Source organism: Paramacrobiotus metropolitanus, unplaced genomic scaffold (genome assembly GCF_019649055.1).
Source record: "Paramacrobiotus metropolitanus isolate TYO unplaced genomic scaffold, Prichtersi_v1.0 Parri_scaffold0000102, whole genome shotgun sequence".
In the NCBI taxonomy this organism is placed as follows: Eukaryota; Metazoa; Tardigrada; class Eutardigrada; order Parachela; family Macrobiotidae; genus Paramacrobiotus; species Paramacrobiotus metropolitanus.
Window position 1 is genome coordinate 159,591 of NW_026570322.1, and position 19,552 is coordinate 179,142.

At 41.8% G+C, this 19,552-nt stretch overlaps 4 protein-coding genes across 4 annotated transcripts; 2 read left to right on the plus strand and 2 right to left on the minus strand.

The window, feature by feature from the left end:
• Positions 1–620: 620 nt before the first annotated feature.
• On the minus strand, positions 621–2,099 carry LOC129597297 (uncharacterized). The gene is made up of 2 exons (XM_055494780.1): positions 1,871–2,099; positions 621–1,354 (listed from the first exon to the last, which is right to left on the minus strand). The coding sequence occupies exons 1-2, from the start codon at positions 1,983–1,985 to the stop codon at positions 822–824; spliced, it is 648 nt and encodes a 215-aa protein (XP_055350755.1). The 5' UTR covers positions 1,986–2,099; the 3' UTR covers positions 621–821.
• A 3,128-nt stretch (positions 2,100–5,227) lies between these two features.
• On the plus strand, positions 5,228–6,563 carry LOC129597296 (uncharacterized). Its single transcript, XM_055494779.1, has 2 exons — positions 5,228–5,512; positions 5,882–6,563. The coding sequence occupies exons 1-2, from the start codon at positions 5,398–5,400 to the stop codon at positions 6,436–6,438; spliced, it is 672 nt and encodes a 223-aa protein (XP_055350754.1). The 5' UTR covers positions 5,228–5,397; the 3' UTR covers positions 6,439–6,563.
• A 652-nt stretch (positions 6,564–7,215) lies between these two features.
• On the plus strand, positions 7,216–9,713 carry LOC129597252 (hatching enzyme 1.2-like). Its single transcript, XM_055494733.1, has 8 exons — positions 7,216–7,448; positions 7,516–7,628; positions 7,799–7,889; positions 8,012–8,135; positions 8,210–8,388; positions 8,451–8,781; positions 8,856–8,975; positions 9,063–9,713. The coding sequence occupies exons 1-8, from the start codon at positions 7,358–7,360 to the stop codon at positions 9,208–9,210; spliced, it is 1,197 nt and encodes a 398-aa protein (XP_055350708.1). The 5' UTR covers positions 7,216–7,357; the 3' UTR covers positions 9,211–9,713.
• Positions 9,494–12,373, minus strand: LOC129597253 (uncharacterized). Its single transcript, XM_055494734.1, has 2 exons — positions 12,206–12,373; positions 9,494–10,365 (listed from the first exon to the last, which is right to left on the minus strand). The coding sequence occupies exons 1-2, from the start codon at positions 12,318–12,320 to the stop codon at positions 9,848–9,850; spliced, it is 633 nt and encodes a 210-aa protein (XP_055350709.1). The 5' UTR covers positions 12,321–12,373; the 3' UTR covers positions 9,494–9,847.
• Positions 12,374–19,552: the final 7,179 nt, after the last annotated feature.

Genomic DNA, 19,552 nt, shown 5'->3' on the forward strand with positions numbered 1-19,552 from the left:
GTTTTTATTGATTTTAGACCACCAGATACCGACAGTCGGCGCTGTGTGTAATTTTGCACCTGCTGCAAAACCGCCAGTGTATTCGTGATTCTACACGAAGGAAGCGGAAGAAGGGGAATATGTGTGAGGCGCTAACCTTTTACTACAGTCTGTTATAAAGACGGGTAGATGCTTCTTTTGAACCCATATGGCGTGAACAATAACATGCGCTTCTCTGCTCGAACTCAGTGCTGGCGATGTGATGCGCACTGTGTAGAAGTATTGATTTAATTTTGAATTTTTAACCCGCTAACCGACCGGCTGATTTGTATTTTTTTCATACCTCGTATTCTACGCCAACTGTGAAGTGGTTATTATCACCGTCACTGAACACTTTTGCGGCAGGCCGGTATTATGAGGATACGAGCGATAAATTTAGGCTTCATGGTACCGAACCAATCAACATATTTATAAACAAATCGTTGCATAAACAAATCAACATATTTATGACAAAGCAAACTTCTCAAACTACAAACTGAAATGCTTACATGTTCTTCAAGAATTTATAATAGAAAGAGAGTGCATATGGTGGCTCTTACACAATCAGCGCGACCCATTCTCACAATAAAAACGTAAAAAAAACGGAAAATTAATGGCATTCCTCTACCATTTTGGTTGTATATTAATGACAGAGAAGGGAACATGACAGAGTCAGTGATAAATATACAAAACACTGTATGAAACCGTTACGTGTAGTTGACTAGGGTTTCGGCGCAAATCTATTCTTAGAGTTAGAGGAACCATTAGATTCCGTGAAGAACATTCCAAATTTCCATCTTCAGTTAGACACCCTTGTATGGTGGCGGAGCTGAATACTGCACTCCCTTGTACCGAGTCGGAGCTGAATCCTGACTTTCCAAGTGGACAAGAAGCGTTGCCGCGTTTTTCTCGCGTTCAAGCTCCTCATAAAGATCCTTACTTCGCGCGGTAAGAAACATTGCCAGAACGAATTCGACGGCCAGAATCACAACCAATCCCAGCAGGACCAGCTGTCCGATGGGTTCGGTCCGGAACACCTGATGAACGGCACCCCACACGCTCAGTGAGGGGACGAAGTGCCGGGCACGTTCCGAGAACTGGATTACTCCGAAAACGATCAGAAGAAGCAGGTAGAGTCCACAGAATATGCACAAGATCGGGTGGCGTTCACCATGATTTCTCCCGAAGCGTGCCGGGTCGCGGAGGCCGCGCAGGACACGTATGCAGGACACGATAAGATAGCCGCCGCTGACCAGTTGGAGAACGTATACCAGGGTGGTTGCGATGAACGCCAGAAGTTGGAGGGTCGGGAAATCGTTGACCGTAAGAAACGCTCCTAAAAAAGGTTAAAAAAACAGATTTAGCAAAAAATACATCACCACTTTCAGCATAATATAACTTTTGAATGGATTGGTTATATTATGCTGCTAAGGTCACGTGGTAGTAACACTGTAGTTTTTACCCAGGGTAATTTCGTTTACTGCTGTTGCTCGCGTGCCGCTGGCGCTTTAGATCGATAATCAACGGTAACCGGTATGGTATCAACACATATTATATTTTGTGTGATGTCAGGCTGATTCAAGCAATCGATGATATCACTGCAATACAGTAAAACCTACAGCGTACCAGAATAAGAGTAGATCCCATGGTATGTGTACGCCTTTACAACGGGAGTCACTGAGAGTAGTTTAGATTAGCGCCGTCTGTTATTAATTATACGCTATTACCCAAAAATCGGCAAGTGGGACTTCAAGAAAATTAATAGTTCCAGGTTAAATTTACGAGTAGTGTTAGTAGCGTTTCAGAGTTTCACAACAACGAAGAATCGCATCACAATAAATTCGCTTCTTACCATAAAAGAGGCTGTAGAGATTTGCAGCGAATCCCAGCACTGCCAGAACAACTTCCGCGACGGAAAGTTCCAACAAACTGCGCGTGCCTTTCAATAAATTTCGTACTGCCGTCATGGCAAAACTGGATTTAATGGCGATCACTAACTTGGTGCAGAATCAAGTAGGGCGTCAAATTTCTGCTGTAGAAGAATTACTTTTTAGCGATAATGAATGAGGTATACCGACTGATGCTGCGATGCTGCGGAGAAAGATTTATACTGCATCACTGATCATGCTGTGTGGATAACGATCAGCAGTTCCACCAAGGTGGTACTTTGTGCTGACGTCAGTGCAGTATTAAAGTGATGCAAGTATATTCGGATATTAGCGTGATAGGTACCGATAGTGCTTCACGTTCCTGCTTTTTATATAGATATTCATCGTAAATGTATTATGTACGTAATGTCTGTCTACGTACTTGGTGGAGTAGTTGATTAGTTGTAGTAATGTGCGTGTTGTAATACTGTGTGAGTAATATCCAATACATACCCTTCCGACGCAGAACATGTAAAAAACTCCACTGCTGTTTGCTTCCCAATGAAGGGAGTCGACCCTCTTTCAAATGACGCAGATGCTGGTTATCGTTTACCTGCTGCGTAGATTAAAAATGATGAACACCATCCACGACTACTTACACTTGAATAGTGCTGGAATCAAAAAACGCTTCGGGATACAATAAAATTCAGTTTGACATGCGCGGCGCGATGAGCCGATAAGTTACATGGCCTTCAAGTAGGATCATAAGTCACATAAGGATAAGTAACACATAAGGATAGGTCGGAGAGCGGGAGATCTAGAGCGGGAGATGTTGAGTAAACGTCAGGATGCTGCCCTCCGAACGCCGGATACGGGATACGGGCAACACCGCAACTGTACCGGCAGCTGGGGATTACACCAGCAAAAGATCGGTGGCGCCAGAAGGAAGCAGCCTGGCTGTTCAAGATCCGCAACCGGGAAAATTTTGCAGTACCGTCATACATGTGCGACTTGGTTCCCTCCAAGGACACTGGTTCGCAATATGGACTCCGCCGGACAGAGCGGATCGATGCTACCGCGCGGCGGAGCATCGGGGAGACGACCCTAGCGATGAGGCTTAAAGATCTGTTTAATAAAATTATGAAGGATGGAGATAATCTGTTTCGTTGTGGTTCTGTTGAAGTCTTCCTGTCTTTACTGCGTCTGAAAAATATCGTTTAAATTTTCTGCTGTTTTATTGTTTGACATTTGACATTGACCAGACTATTGAGTGCCTCAGGGTTTGTCTGCTCGGAAACAAACCAAACTAAACTAAACTAAACATGGCCTTTAAATGTAACTGAATCTGGATATTGTTATCGCTCTATTGGAAATAAATTCATTATCCTCAGTAGGATCTCCTAACGTTTACTAGCGCGACGCGGACTAGGTATCCACTGCTTGGCTACTGCGAGACCGCCGAAGCGGGATTTACTTTATTAGCACCAGTAAGAAATCCGAAAATTTTTACCATGGTCCTTCTCAATATTGCGCAACAAGATACCATGTTTTTACGGGTGTATATCTCTGTGTTTGCATTGAACCAATTATCAATGCTTTTACAGAAACAAAACGAACTTAAAATATCGTATTTGTTCTATATATGACCCATTGCCATTAATTCTATGGATGAATAAACTTTTATTTAACTATGATTATAGAACACATTAATAGAAATGGCCCGGTACATGGTGGCAAAAATGGGATACATGCACTAACGTAAAAACTTTCGCTTTCGCGCACTCCGAATCGCTTTTTTGTAATACTTTATGTCATTTTAAAGCTAAATGATTTGTGCATACGTACACTGTTCTGAAAACCGTTTGCGCGCGCAACATCCGGTTGCCGAGATATGGCGTACTAAAATGGGTGAAAAGTTAAAATGCATTATTGTGTACCAAAAGTCTGGTTATTAGCCGATCTTCCTGAAACTTTGCTGCAAAATACACATGGCTTTGAAGTCGAAAGTGAATCAATTTCAGGTTCATATTGTTTTCCCATAATTTTAAAATGAATTTTAAAATATTAGAAAAAGATTCAAGAAGATCGGGTAATAACCAGACTTTTGGTACACAATAATGCATCTAAACGTTTTACCCATTTTACGCCATATCTTGGCAACCGGATGTTGCGCACTCAAACAGCTTTCAGAACAATGTATACAAATTTTTATTTAACTTTAGAATGATAAAAGTATTGCAGACAAGTGATTCGGAGTGCGCGAAAGCTAACGTTTTAGCGTACTCTGTATGTATTAGCGTACCATTTTTTACGCTATATACCGGGCCATTTCTTTAAACGGGAAAAACTTGTATCACTATAACCTGTATTAAAGGGGAAAACCTGTATTTCCTGCATTAAGTACTAATAACTGCTTATTTTGCTTCACATGCAAAGGAACATTCTGCTGTTTGGTCTCCTTTTCTCGTAAAAAATTACTACCGTGTTACTTGAATTAAGTTACAACGTCCAAAGGTTCCGGTATGCCCCTGAACGTGCTTCCATGTACTCGCAGATGTCAAGTTCAAAATGTATAAGGTTCAAAGAGAAATATGTACACGTATATTATTTTTATGGACGGGGTTCGCCTCGCTTCGGCATGGTGTTCGTTGCGACGTGGGGAACATGCATTGAGTAAAAAAGGCCGTTATTAACTTTCCACTGCTTTTGTTAGTTTGTTTGACCAGCCAAAAATGTTTCATCAGTCTGTCGTTTGCAATCAACCAAAAATTCTTTTCTTCCCGCTGTGTGGGTGTTTTCTGCTCGGCGAGTAACCTCGATCTGGATGTGTACAGCAATGAACTCCAACTTCCCTGTTCACATGGATTGTTATTTAGGCGAGATCTAACATGTACAAAATTAATAAAATAGGAGTACTCTAAATAATTCGTATAGCGCTTGCTCGTACGAGTCGTACAGTGAAATGACTCATCCACGTGCACAGTTTAGCGCACGATAAGCCGCACATCCAGCGCCTTTTATCGTTGTACACCGCTAAACTGTCGAACGTTAACAAGTTGTTAAACGCACTGCACAAGTGGAGATTACTCACTCCTGGTTTGCCTTAAATTGTGGAGCTGTGCAATAAAGAGTGCATGTGAGCTCCCTTTCATGATCATCCTCCCATGGCCATAACCTTGAAACAAATTTCCGGATGGCTCGAACTACGCCATATTAAATACAATGAATGACGGGTCAGTGAACGTTGTATGCAGACATATTTACTTGCCAGATTCGGAATGTACAGCACCGGCGTTTTATAAAGCAAGTCCGCCCTTGGTGAAAGTGCCAGTCAACAACTGTCGATCATCATCAACACAACATCGACCGGGTGGTGCGCAACTTTACTTTTCTCGGGAGGGTCAATCCGTAACGATTTTATTTATTTGCACCAGAAAGATTTAAGTTTTCAAAGGGTGCATCGTGCTTTATTTCACACCAAGCTGGTGATTCCTGTAAATTTAGTTTTACAATGATGAAAGTACGGAATGTTTTGAATGATACGCGCTGTTTGTTGGTTTTGTCCATCGTGGAGGTCATTCTGGCACTGTTGGGATTTGCCGCGAATTACTACAACCTCTTTTATGGTAAGCAGCGAACTAGATATTCTGATTTGTTTTAATTGGGAAGTTTAAAACCTCCTAGCATAAATTCTACTTTAGCCTCCTAGCATAAATTCCACATAAATTCTTCAAAACGTTCTACTTTAGCCAGCTTTGAAAGCTTGTTTATACATAGCCTTTGGGCTTTCGTTTTATAAGCCTAAAAATTCAAGTTTAAATTTTCCAAAAGGTTTTAGACCTGTACTTTAGCCGTTCTTTGAAAAGTTGTGTACACATGACCTTTGGATTTCGTTTTTATACTTTTATTTTTTGCTTGGAGAGAGCTACCACGTGACATTAGTGCAGCCCTCATAAATTCTGTAACTGCTGAATGTGAGCTTTATCGCTTTTTAGGAGTGCTGTGGACGGACGCCATGCTTCCCGTCTTGCAGTTTCTGGGGTTCCTCGTGTCCATTCCCGTGTACGGTTTTCAGTTGGGGAACGGCATCTATCTCATCGTGTCTTGTACCCGTGTCTTGTGCGGCCACCGAGACCCGGCACGCTTTGGTAGTTATCTCGCTGCGGAACGGAACAGGGGGGTGTGCGGATGCTGTGCAGTTTGCCTGGCACTGGTGCTCCTTGCTGGACCCATGGAGTTTGCGTTTCATGCCGACCCGTTCGTCCGGTCACTGGGCGTGTGGGGCGCAGCCTCCTACACGTTCCAGGCGGAGTTTCCCGGACAGTTGGTCATGCTGGGATGGATTGTGGTACACGCTGTCGCTTTCGTCGTGGCAGTGCTTATTGCCTGGGGTAGCGCTAATGTTTACCAGGAGCTGAAAGGCGAGACAAAGTCTTTGGACCACTCGGGATCCCAGAATTCAGCACCGCCACTATACAAGAAAATTAACAGCGATCCCATTCCAGTTGCTTGCTCTACGGAATGTCTGTTGTCCAACGCAGTCGCTTCCTAAAAGCATGGATTGGTGTTGAATGCGCAGTCAACTACGCCGAAGGTTTTTTGAAAACTTTTATTTGTTTGTTATAACGCTGCCCTGTCCAATTATCCTTTGGAAATAGTATAGTACAACAAAATACATTTTTATACTTCACACTTGCATTATTTATTTCCATAAAAATACTAACATAAATTTTATTTGTTTGTATCTTGACGAATAATATGTATTCCGATATGTTTTACTGTGGAAAATATGTCACGATGCATGTACACATACAGATATCATAGCTTCGATTTAATTCGCGTTATCGGGTCTTAAACTTTTTACAAATTCGTCTTATTGTTGTAATACTCGTATCAAAATTATGATGAATCGGTTTTAGCTAAAATACACCGAATCAACTAAACTACATCGAATCTGATAAGAGGAAAAAATGAAAGTCGTTTTCAGTATTGATGTATCCTTCACCCATGACTGTCATCTTAAATCTTGCAGTTATACAATACGGTCAATACCCACCAATGCCACTTTGTCCTGATATGTTCATAAATGTACAGAAACGAGGTTTGGTGTTCATTGTAGTGTTGTAACAACTAAAACAAGAAGTTTTCAGCAAATTTATTTAGCCGTAATTACAAACCAGTCTTAAATTTTTGTAGCACTGTATTGCCCGAAGCTAAGAAAACTGCATATCTCCGCCGGCGTAAAATTTATGTTCACGCAATGCAGCCGTCTGCGTGCGCATGGTTTATGCGCTTGGAAATTTCATATTTAAATGCCTGCATATGTGACGAACGGTGCCGCGAAATTACGCCAATCATCATAATTACATTGCTTGATACCGTAGTTATTACCGGTTCCAAATCCATCGAAATTCTGAACGAACGCAAGATTGTGCAATAATTAATTTAGGCAGAATCGGAAGTATCGCAACATGATTTCCACCAGGAATACAGTGATAAGAGTATTTGGTATAATTTTGCTGCGAAACATCGTTTCGACGTACGCTGCCATACTACCGGATAGTAAGATAAGAAACGCTTTTAATTTACATAGTAAATGATTTCTACCAACATGTGATTTCTGTTAAAGATTGGCGGGATTACATCCATCCTGACGTTCTCGCAAAAATGGTATTGGAAGCGCCGACGCGGTACGATAGCGAACTGATGGAAGGCGACATTGTGGGACTAGAAACACCGGTAGTACGTGGAGAAATTTAATCAAGTACAACGTACAATACTAAGAAATAACAGTTAGATAATCCTAAATTTACCAGTGCTTCAACGCCGGCTCTTGATAGTTCTAGGGTATTGGGGGCACAAATACTTTATCTAAAACGGCATAAGGATGTACTCGTAATACCTTATTGCAGAAAACCCAGGGAGCGGCTAATGCAGTCGACGATGCGTCCTCATTTTGGCCAAACAACACTATACCTTACCAGTTCTCACGCAAATCTTTATGTAAACAACTTTTCGCGTGGCTGACGATATTTGCTTTTGCATAGTCCTTCGGAATTAGTTAACCAAAGAAAGATTGAGGAGAAACAAATCAAATAAAAATGTAACGGTCTTATATTCAATAGCTGTAAGCGATATCCAGATGATACAGGAATCCATGAACATCATAAGTCGCTTGACGGGCAGCTGTGTCAAATTCGTGGAGCGATCGACCGAGAGCGATTTTATTACTTTCCAAAAGGGTCTTGGGTGCGCCTAAGTTTCACGCAGCAATTTTGATATGTCTGTCGTGCATTGTTAAAATACACGTTATGGGGTTGCAGATGTCTGTCGATTATTGGACGGATTGGCGGCCGGCAGACTATATCATTATCCAACGCGTGTTTGAAGCATCACGGTGACGTCCAGCACGAGATTATGCACACCCTGGGCTTTTTACACGAACAGTCGCGCCAGGACCGTGACAACTACGTCATCATTAATTGGGATAATATTGCTGAAAGTACGCAGCCAGACGGCGTTACGGTTTTCTTAAGATTTATTTGTGAACTGCAAATCCCTCAGGTGAACGCGGTCAGTTTGAGAAGTATGAAGCGGGAAACACTTACGGACTGCCGTATGATTACGAGTCGATTATGCATTATAAAGTCAACGCCTTTGCCAAAGATCCCGCGCTGCCCACAATTCTTCCAAAGATCAGGAAGACCAAGATGGGACAGAACGAAAACCTTAGCCCGTTAGACGTAGTGCGCATTCATCGACGCTTTGGGTGCGCGGTGCCCACCGCCGCCAATTTCCTTGGTTTGGAGATTGTCATGCCGGTACCGAGCTCCGAGCCTCCCACAAACGCCCTTACGGAATTAATTTCTAGTTCAACCGTTACACCAGCTGCTAAGTACGAGAAAGTTCTTTAAATTTTACACAGCAAAATCATCGCTTATGCGGAATTTTTATTTCGAAAAATTGTAGAGTACCGTCAAACTGTATAGCTACTGACCAGTTGTGCACTGCGAACGGGATCAACGGAGCATATTGCTGTAGTGGATTCTGCTTGGTACTGCCCAACCAACCGAATGGAACGTGTAAACCGTAAGAGCACGTACTTATTGCAAAAGAGCGCTTACGTTTAGTAGAGAGAATAATTACCTACTGCAGTAAATTTGTGTCAATTTTCAGGCCTCCAGGTTCCTGCATACCCATCGGCGATCCGTGTAGTTTTGACGACAGTACTAGACTCTGCTGTGAACCGAGAAAGTGCTCACAAAAAGGAAGCGGTAGAGTAGGAATATGCGTTAAGAGATATCCTTGGGAGACGTCTTTATGATGCACAATTTCTAAAAAGCTATTGACTGACTACGAAGTACACATTCTAAACCTTTTCGAAAAAAATGACCTACGTTATGCTTGAGCTTATTATGCAAATTTAATAGTCTGTAATCAGTATCTTTGTAAAGTCATTACTTATAATTATGGCTTTATGGACATAATTCTGTCTGTTAAGCATTCAATTTTGCGCGTATGTCAGTTTTGATTACCGGCAAAAGGTTACCGAAAAGTGAGGAAATCAACGACATTATGCATCATTATACAGTACTGCTACTGCACAGCACATAGCACTTTAATAATTATGCAATAGCCACTAATAAATAAAAAAAGGTGCATTTCCCTTATCAAAAACGGTCAAACCAGCTAATGCAAAAGCTTAGAGCAGGAAGAGTAACATGGAAATTGTGAAGACAAATAACTTTTGATTATAAACGCGATATTATTAAGTACTATGTATTTATACTCACATTCAACGCAAATAACAATTTTTACGTTTGTATAACGTTATGTTCACAGAGCAGCATGAAGCGTAAGATAGCAAAAGCGTACAATTGCAAAGCGTTTCCTGCAAGAGGCCGTTAAGCTCAATGTAGAATGTCAGCATCCTGACAACGGTCACACTGGACATGTTGTTTCTACACCGTGATCTTCATTTCGACGGATTCATAGGACGGAGGTGGCATGTTTCGTCCATCCGCGTGGTCCAGCAGTCCCTGTTTTTCGTTGGTGGACGCAGCCTTCGGATCGTTGTCGACGGGACCATAATGCGAAGCGGCAAGGCATACCACAACCATACTGGCGATTAGCGTCAGGAGCGATCCGAGCATGACAAACTGTCCGGTCTGGTCAGCATCGACGACATGGTGGATGGCACCCCAGACGCCCAGTTTGGAGATGTACCAATCCGAATCAAACGCTATCGCACAGAACCATGCAAAAACCATTGCCCCCAGGTAGACGCCGCAGATCTGGCTGCAGGCAGTGAACATTTCACGGTCGGCGATGGATGTCGGATCTCGGTGGCCGCGATATACTTGTACACCGGCCTCCATGAAACACATCCCGGCTGCCAGCTGTCCCAAGTACACTGGGATGGAGAGGACAAAGGCCAGGATTTGTAAAATCGGAAAATGGTTGGCCGGTGCCAGCGCTCCTGAAAGAAAATTGTTACACAGATTGAAATAATCCGGGCTTTGCGGTGCTACTTGTATGCTACACAACTAAGGACCCATCAATACAAGTTACGCCATGGCCGAACCCACAATGCGGCGATTCGCTGCCGCGCAAATTAGATGTGTGCTTGTGTGAGGGCGGTGCAAAAATGCATACTCGTAAGAGCCTTACGCGTATGTATGTAACTCCACCCCCTAGCATGCATACATACACGAAACTGATCGAACTGCCAGTGGATCTCGAAATTTCCAACGCTCGTCTTTCGTTTATTTCTCAACAGAACTTCCCAATCGATATATCAAAGATAGAGAATTAATTTTCAAACTTTTTGGTATATAGCAAGTGAAAATCTATGGCAAATGAAGAAAGTTATGGCTGTTTTAGTTTCTCATAGACTTAGCATAGGATGCAAGCAACGCCTCCTCGCACGGGCCTATGCTTTGTTTACGAGAAACCAAAACAGCCATAACTTTCTTCATTTGCCATAGATTTCCACTTGCTATAAACCAAAAAGTTTGAAAATTAATTCTCTATCTTTCGATATATCGATTGGGAAGTTCTGTTGAGAGGCAAACGAAAGAATCGTGCTGCAAGTTTTGGGGATTGACTGGCAGTCAGGTCGGCTACTTGTATGTTTACGAGCGAGCTGGTCACATCTACACGCGTACCGCACACCAGCTCGTTTGAAGCCATACGCATAAACCAATTTCGACGGCCGGAAGTCTTACTTATGTAGATGGATGCTAACTTATATGACATACAAGTTGCAACGCAAAGCCCCTAATATCAATGATTGTGATGCATGCAAATAATCTTTGGCACGTTTTCTTCACGAAAGCTACACGGAGCCATAAATATTGATCAGCACCATCTGCACCTCCAGCGTAAAAATTTGCGCTGAATAATTTATTTTGGGAGCGAAAATTTGCACATTCATATTATTTTATACCTGTTGCAAAGTTTTGATGAATTATTTATAAATTTTGCAAAACAGGTACTCGACATTTCGATGTGGTTGTCACAGTGGCAACGATGCGAATAACTTAATTTAACTTGCTAGTAAACCGCGCTCTACTCTATTTCCCGTACGTAGCCCTGTCCTACAAAGTGGTAAAGGTCATGATTGTGACTGATATGCTTGCGATGATATCATCGATGATAATTTGACCCGTCTTGTATTAACCAGTCAATCGATAACACTAGAGAGGAATGCCAATCTACAAGTGCAAATTACGTTTATCTGATGTTTATGTTTTAGTAGTTTTATTAGCAGTTCATATTCCTTGCACTATTATGCTATTAAAATCATTTAGTCGCTTTTATAAAACTGAGAGATCAGACAAAAACTTCAAAAAATTGAGCCGTTAGCGATCTCAAAGCATCATAATCTTGCTCTACTGTATAAGTGACATCATTACTTAGTAAAAGGTTGCACTTGGGATAAGTGTAATATGTACTCATAATAAGGAGAGTCCCTTTTATGCGCAAATTAGATTAATGTCAGCTGCTTAATCACATCGAGTGCACTGTATTAACTACATCGAAAGGCTAATTACTAGTTTACCAAACAACCTAAAATTAATAAACCATTTGTGAAGTGCGTAAAATAATCACCGGTAGACCAAAGTTTTACTAATTTTCTTATTCCAGAAATATCAAGCTGGATGGAATTTGGGTGGTTAAGGAGAGAGTAGCGAAAGCAAATCTAACGTAAATTTCTCAAAAAATCTTTCAACGCTTGTGCCTAATACTTAATAGTGCCTACAGCTTGCCAGAAATGCGTAACGATATCAGAATATTACCCGTTTCTTACCACTTACCATAAAAAAGGCTGTAGAGATTTGCGGCGAATCCCAGACCGGTCAACAGGATTTCCACGATGGCAAATGCCAGCATAATGTTAGGATTTCCCAGTCGCTTCGATGGTTTCTCCATTTGACAAGTGGGCTGAGCAGTCGAACGCTTTGGCTAAATCAATTCAGCGTCGTTTGTATTGTCCGGTTTTGATGACTGAAAATGCGAGCCAACAGGCTTCGAAAATTGTATAAAGGATGATTTAAACTGCTGATTGCTACGAAGTTGGGCTGAGCTATTGATCGATTTTTTTACACCAATCACCAATCTGGTATACGTACTCGAAAGACTAAATGCTGTACAACATATTCACGTTTTACTACCGTGTTAACTCGAAAAGTATACGTACAGACGTATTCGAAAATTACACTACCATGTTACCTCGAAAAGTTACATGTACAGCGAGCCAATCAGTAGATTTTGTATTAAGCGACGTAAAGTTAGTCAAACGATGATGCCCTTGAATGTCAACCTGAGTTAACAAACATTAGCGGAATAGCGTAACGGGAGAACTGAAACGGGAAAGCAAAGGGCATTTCCGCTGCTCCGCCGGAGTGTTTTATGTCTGTTAGTTTATCGACGTACTGTGTCTGTTTAACGGCACATTTCGATGGTCATGCGCATTTGTTACTTCCGCCGGTATCTGCTTTCTGATAACGTCAGAGCATTTTTTGTGGTACGATTGTTTGAATGCTTCGTAAGCACCTGCGTGAATCTGCGTAGACGGTTGGAACAAGCACTTCCGGAAAGCATAAGTGCAAAGCGGGGAAAATTAAACACAAGATAAGCTTTGCGCAGTTATAATGCTCAAAATATCATTTATTATCTGTAGTGAAAGAAAAATCAATACACCCCACATTACACAGGAATGTAAAGATCGCTAGCGATTCCCGAAAACTAATCCAGTAATTAATTTTGCGGGTCAAGTTGTTAATAAATGTTTTTACTGCTAAAAGCAAGGAACACTCTAATCAACATTTAAATCGTAAGGCAACCCAGTATTTTGTATAGTAGGATATGTTTTTTTATGGCGTTCTCAATCCGCGATAACCATGGTGATTAACTGATAAGTCGATAGAACAAAGGTTTATAAATTCATAATGTGTTTTTCGAGCCATTGCGGTGCTAATTATTTAATCTTTTAGTAATTATAGCGGCCTCTGTGGTATCGATTTTTCAGCTTCTAGATAAATACGTCCTTACTAAACTAAAAAAGGGAGATTCATTGACATGTACAATGTACATATGGTACTAGAACATGACTGCATAAAAACTGCATTACAATAAACTGTATGTGTATTACTACAACGTACTTCGAGATAAAAACTGAATTTGTGGGAAGCTAATTGTCGATGTTCCTGCAGCATGTCGGCCATTTGTGTCGATTATCGATCTCTTACAAAATGAGTAGGCACAGACGAGTATTGTACGTACAGAACTATGCATATGGATGGGATAACAATAATAATAATAATGAAGTTTATTGTCTTTGCAGCGGAGCGGTTGCCCTCTTTAGACTCCAGACAGCAATGAACAGGTCGAGAGAACACATGCAGGAAATAACCATCATCTCAGCGGTTTAACATTAAAAATCGTAAAAACAAGAAGATTATTATGACACCATGCAAAGAGAACAAAACAACAAGCGTTAACATATGAAACGGCACGCAGGGGTGTTGCTTAGTAGTTAGTACTCGGTACGGTTGCGATACGTTAATGCTATTATAGAAAAAGGGAGGGAGGCGACCGCGCTGGGGTCGATGCATAAAACCAAAACCCACAAACATTAGTTGTTAAATCACAAATTTTCGAAAAATTTTCAAAATAAAAATCGTGGTAAAAGGAAAGCAAGGACACTTACGCACGTAATCGCCTTTTAGTGTGATTTCAACTGTGTCGCAATCGTGGTATAGCAGGTGGTGGTAGACGGAATAACGAAACACGATAAGCATAAACACACACATTTTTTCATTGCCGTTTTTTAAACTGACGGCAACATTTCCCATTCTACAGTTTTCAGTGCTGCGGTGAAGGATTCCAGGGTGGCGTAGACGATAAGTTTCAGGGTTATTTCAATTCCACGCGGCTGTGAGGTGGCAGAGATATGACGAATCTTGGACTGCGGTCACCGTCTTTCCCCATAAGGTCGTCGGAGCCGGTCTGATGGGGCATGGATAATCCCTCATGCACTGGGCAAATCTGGTGTTGTCTGAAACAGACTCAAGCGCAGCAGCCGACGTTTTCGTATTTTGGCTGTTATACGGAAGTACCCGTACAGTTTATTCCCCAAAGGGTCATAACGCGAAACACCAATTTGTAAAGAAACACAACCGGTTTTCCAAAAGGCGCAAATGCAGGTTATCCACAGACCGAACAAATACGGGAGGGAATGCGTTGTAATACGGGAGAGCAAATACTTTATCTAAAACGGCATAAGGATGTACTCGTAATATATAATATTTTGTTGCAGAAACCCAGGGAGCGGCTAATTCAGTCGACGGTGCGTCTTCATTTTGGCTAAACAACACTATACCTTACCAGTTTTCACGAAAATCTTTATATAAACAACTTTTCGCGTGGCTGACGATATTTATTTTTGCTTGATCCTTCATAAATAGTTAACCAAAGGAGGATTGAGGAGAAACAAATCAAATAAAAAAGCACCGGTCTTATATTTACCAGCTGCAAGCGATATCCAGATGATACAGGAATCCATGAACATCATAAGCCGCTTGACGGGCAACTGTGTGAAATTCGTGGAGCGCTCGACCGAGAATGACTTTATTACTTTCCAAAAAGGTCTGTATCACGTATTAATTTTGATATGTCTGTCGTTCATTGCTAAAATACACATCATGAGCTTACATGTGTCTGTCGGGTATTGGACGGGTTGGCCGCCGGCAGACCATATCGATATCCAACGCGTGTCTTAAGCACCACGGTGACGTCCAGCAGGAGATTATGCACACCCTGGAGTTTATACACGAACAGTCGCGACAGGACCGGGATAACTACGTCATCATTAACTGGCGGGCGGTATTACGGTTTTTTCAAAGATATTTTTGGAAACTGCAATTTTTGCAGGTGAACGCGGCCAATTTGAGAAGTATAAAGCGAGAAACACATACGGATTGCCGTATGATTACGAGCCTCTTTTTTACCCTGGCCTCTTTGTAGTGCACAAGCCTTATGCACTGATTACTGAATATTAAAAATACCGCATTGAAAATTATTGTTAAATTCGAGCACTTACATATGTTAAGCAATAGTTTGCAGTTTGTGTTGGCAAATTAGTAATCAGTACCAATAATTTTAAACCAAAACTTATATTCAGTAATTACACGTATTATGCGTTCAGCTTCCACATGTAGTCCAGTGTTTACCGTTGTTCACTGAAACCCGCCTAAAGGGTTACCGAACACTGAAGAAAACGAGCATATTATGCACTTTATAATGTTATTGTAAGCAGTAGGAACTACTTACTATAGTGTGAGATCTACCTATAGTAAGTTCTTGGCAGTAGTTATCAAAACAGCTTAAATTGCAAGCACGGTCGCTCTGATTCACAGTTAAAGGCATTAATTCACAGCATTAAATAAACAACCAAAATTTGTATCCTCCCAACATCTTTAACACAGTCGTAGCGTTTCCCTTACTAACTAATAAACTAAAGGTTACGGTGCTGTGCTTACGGCAGCTTATGGTATCATGAAAGACTGTGCAATAGCAAAGATGCATTGAGATACCGAGACAAAATTATTTAATATTGATTGCAAGCGTGTTATGAATTCACACATGGCGTTTAACAAATAACAGCTGCGTACAGCATATTGTTCACAGAGAAGCAGAAGCGTAAAATTGCGAAGCGGGCCGGGCCGTTACGGGCCGTTAAGCGCAAACTACATGGAGAATCCAAGCCTCCTGACAACGATTCCACTGGACATCTTGTTTCTACACCGTGATCTTCGTTTCGACGGATTCATAAGACGAAGGTAGCATGTTTCGCCCATCAGCGCGGACCAGCAGTTGCTGTTTTTCGTCGGTGGACGCCAGCTTAGGATCGTTGCAGACGGGAGCATACTGCGCAACGGCATGGTATGTCACAAACATACTGGCGATCAGCATCACAAGCGATCCGAGCATGACCATCTCTGCTGTGCGATCAACCTGGACAGCGTGTTGCATGGCGCCCCCCACGCCCAGTTTGGCGACGTCACATTGAAACAAGAACACGAAGAACCATGCAGAAATCATTATCAGCAGGTATACACCGCAGATATGGCCAACACAGAGCATTTCACGATCGATGATGGATGTCACATCTCGGTGGCCACGACGTCTTTGCACCCAAGCCTCCACGAAACAGACGCCGGCTACCAGCTGCCCTAGGTACACAAAGATGGAGAAGGCAAAGGCCAGAGTCTGGATGACCGGAAAATGGTTACCCGCCGACAGTACCCCTGGAAAAACATTTTTCGAATGTTGAAATTACACATATTTTATTGTCATGCGAACAAGTATTTATCGTTTTGCACGTGTTCTTCACGAATTTTCCGGACCAGACCACGTTACTGTACCAACTGAACCATCAACTGACCAGTAATGTTTTGCGTTGGCTGAATTATTTTAGGAGGGAAAGTTTCACACTCTCATTTTGTACGAGTGCACTGTCCAAAACTTTATAGTTTTATCACTTTATGCTTTGCAAAGTAGTACGTCATCGAGATTTCGATGTGATTGGCACCGTGGCTGAATGATTGTATCACTTTACTGTAAAGGCCCCACGAATATTACCTGCTGATAAAAATTAATAAAAATAATAAAAACAAATAAATATTGTCTGCCAATGTGGACCAGCGCTGCTCATTCGTGTTACCGTTCTATATATAAGAAGTTAAGTCAGGCCATCAGACAGGATTAGTACTCTAGGTTACTTATCGATGATATCGCAAACACATCGGTTACAATCATGACCTTTATCACTTTGTACGACAGAACGTGCGGGGAATTAATAACGGAAATAGAATAGAGCCTGGTGTATGCGCAAATTAGATTACCTTCAACCGATTAATTGTAAAACTGACAGATCGGATAAAAATGCCAAAAATGGAGTGGCCAACGGTCTCAAAGCGTCATAATCCATGACCTTGCTCCACCGAATAAGCGATATTGTACCTTTGTCGTTGTACAGCAATAGGGATAAAGGTAATAAATAACATTATGGCTGCGTGCACGGGTAAACACGGGTTTTGGCTGCGTGCACGGGTGATATTTTTGGGTCCGCACGGGTGTTGGCTGCGTGCACGGAGTTTGGCAACGGGTGTTGGCTGCGGGCACGGGATTCCTACACGGGCGTTGGCTGCGTGCACGGGAAATTATTTAATTTAAATTTAATTGTATATTTTAGTTATGAATTTTTTACATAATTACTACTTATGAAAACCTACTCACTTGACCCACAATTTCTCAACGAAAATACCTACCGCAAGTACTGCGAAATTTGATACTATGTACAAGTAAAGCCGCTTGAGGAAAGTACTACTATGTTACCAGTTAATATCTATACTTGTTAGTGCAGTATCATGAAGTACTTGAAAGTCACCGTAAGTAGAGTCGAATTAAGACGTGAGAATCTCTCAAGTGTTTTTTTCCATGAAGATTTTTGTATTAATGTAATGCCATTCCTGTGTAATATAGCCACGTAAGAATTTCTGTAATACTGCCCATGCTACTGCGTTCCTTTTCGGGATGGATCCTGGAACGGCCACTTTTGAGCAGGGTCTGATGCGAAATGCGGAGAAACTTGTGACTTGGTAGCCGCTTATGAATCATGCAACCGACACCATTTCCACTTGCATCAAGCCGCGTAGAAAACCTCTGAATCGTAAAACGAAGTGAAATAGCCGTGCACACAGCTAACACCCGTGCGGATCCAAAAAGGTCACCCGTGCACACAGCCAACACCCGTGTCCGAACTCCGTGCGCGCAGACAACACCCGTGCAAGCACCCGTGCAAGCACCCGTGCACGCAGCCAACACCCGTGTTTCCCCGTGCACGCAGCATCGACCAATAAATAAATGGAGATTGCTTACTAGTATTACCGATCAATTTAGAGGGCGAAACCGATTAAAACAATTCAGAGGCGGTATCATCAGAAGAATGTTAGTCGCAGCTATGACCTTTAGCGCCTTGTAGAAAAGGTATTGCGAACAGGAAATGGTTTGTACGCAAGTTAAATTAGAATCAAGCAATTATTCGCATCTTCGGCACTGTGGCACGTCAACGAAATCTCGATTACCCTTTCTTGTAAAAAATATAAAACCATAAAATATATATTACGCGCTTTTGGCAAAGCGCGTAAAACAGTTTAACGACCAGCAGAGTGCAATTGTTATAAATGGCTTATAAGCGAGGATTTAAACTGGATGGAATCCGGAAGATTAAATAATTAACCTAAAAGTAAATAGCGAAAGTAAAATAATTAACTTAAAATTCTCGAAAAACTTTCAGCTCTAGTGTCGGATAATGCTTACAGCTCGCCAGAGACAAGTAATGACATCAGAGTACATTTACACCCTGATTCTTACCGTAAAAGAGGTTGTAGCCATTGGCGGCGAAACCCGAAAAGGTCAACAGGAATTCCGTGATAGCAAGTGCCAGCAAACCGTTAGAATTTCCCGGCAGTTTTTCCATTTGACAATCGGGCTAAGCGGACTAACGTTTGGTCTAAACCAATCTAGTGTCGTTTGTACTGTCCGGTTTCAACGACTGGAAACGCGAGCGAATTGGTTTCAGAAATTCTTCAAAGGACGTTCTTGAACTGCAGGGCGAATGCTACAAACCTGTGCTCGATTGATCGCTTTCCTTAACACCAATCCGGTTTAAATACTCGAAAGATCAAGTGCAGTATAACGCATGCACGTTATATACCATTACGTCGAATAGTTATACCGTGTGTACAGCGAGCCAACCAGTAGATTTTGTGTTAAGCGACATCACGACTCTGGAACAAATCGATCATTCGCAATAATGGTAAACAACTGTTATGAAACTGCGCCGTAGCTGTTGTGATGTACAGTCTTCTGTCTACCTACGTCGACCTTTAATTTGAATCTAGAGCTAGTCATCGTCAAAATACGTATATCTATCTAGAGCTATATATCTATCTAGAAAATATATATATTTAGAGCTAGTCATCGCCCTTACACGTTATCCTGGGTTAACAAACATTAGCGGAAGCATTGCAACAGGACGACTGAAATGGGAAAGCAAAGATCATTTCCGCTTTTCCACCGGAGTGTTAGTTTATCGA

What these genes read in the sequence shown, in the direction of transcription:
- LOC129597296 (XM_055494779.1), top strand. Translation starts at nt 5,398, where the DNA reads ATGATGAAAGTACGGAATGTTTTGAATGATACGCGCTGTTTGTTGGTT. An exon ending in TTACTACAACCTCTTTTATG is followed by an intron (nt 5,513 to 5,881) that starts GTAAGCAGCGAA and finishes ATCGCTTTTTAG; the next exon opens with GAGTGCTGTGGACGGACGCC.
- LOC129597252 (XM_055494733.1), top strand. Translation starts at nt 7,358, where the DNA reads ATGATTTCCACCAGGAATACAGTGATAAGAGTATTTGGTATAATTTTG. An exon ending in GTTCTCACGCAAATCTTTAT is followed by an intron (nt 7,890 to 8,011) that starts GTAAACAACTTT and finishes TATATTCAATAG; the next exon opens with CTGTAAGCGATATCCAGATG. An exon ending in ACCGTTACACCAGCTGCTAA is followed by an intron (nt 8,782 to 8,855) that starts GTACGAGAAAGT and finishes GAAAAATTGTAG; the next exon opens with AGTACCGTCAAACTGTATAG.
- LOC129597297 (XM_055494780.1), bottom strand. Translation starts at nt 1,985, where the DNA reads ATGACGGCAGTACGAAATTTATTGAAAGGCACGCGCAGTTTGTTGGAA. An exon ending in TCTCTACAGCCTCTTTTATG is followed by an intron (nt 1,355 to 1,870) that starts GTAAGAAGCGAA and finishes AACCTTTTTTAG; the next exon opens with GAGCGTTTCTTACGGTCAAC.
- LOC129597253 (XM_055494734.1), bottom strand. Translation starts at nt 12,320, where the DNA reads ATGGAGAAACCATCGAAGCGACTGGGAAATCCTAACATTATGCTGGCA. An exon ending in TCTCTACAGCCTTTTTTATG is followed by an intron (nt 10,366 to 12,205) that starts GTAAGTGGTAAG and finishes ATTTTCTTTCAG; the next exon opens with GAGCGCTGGCACCGGCCAAC.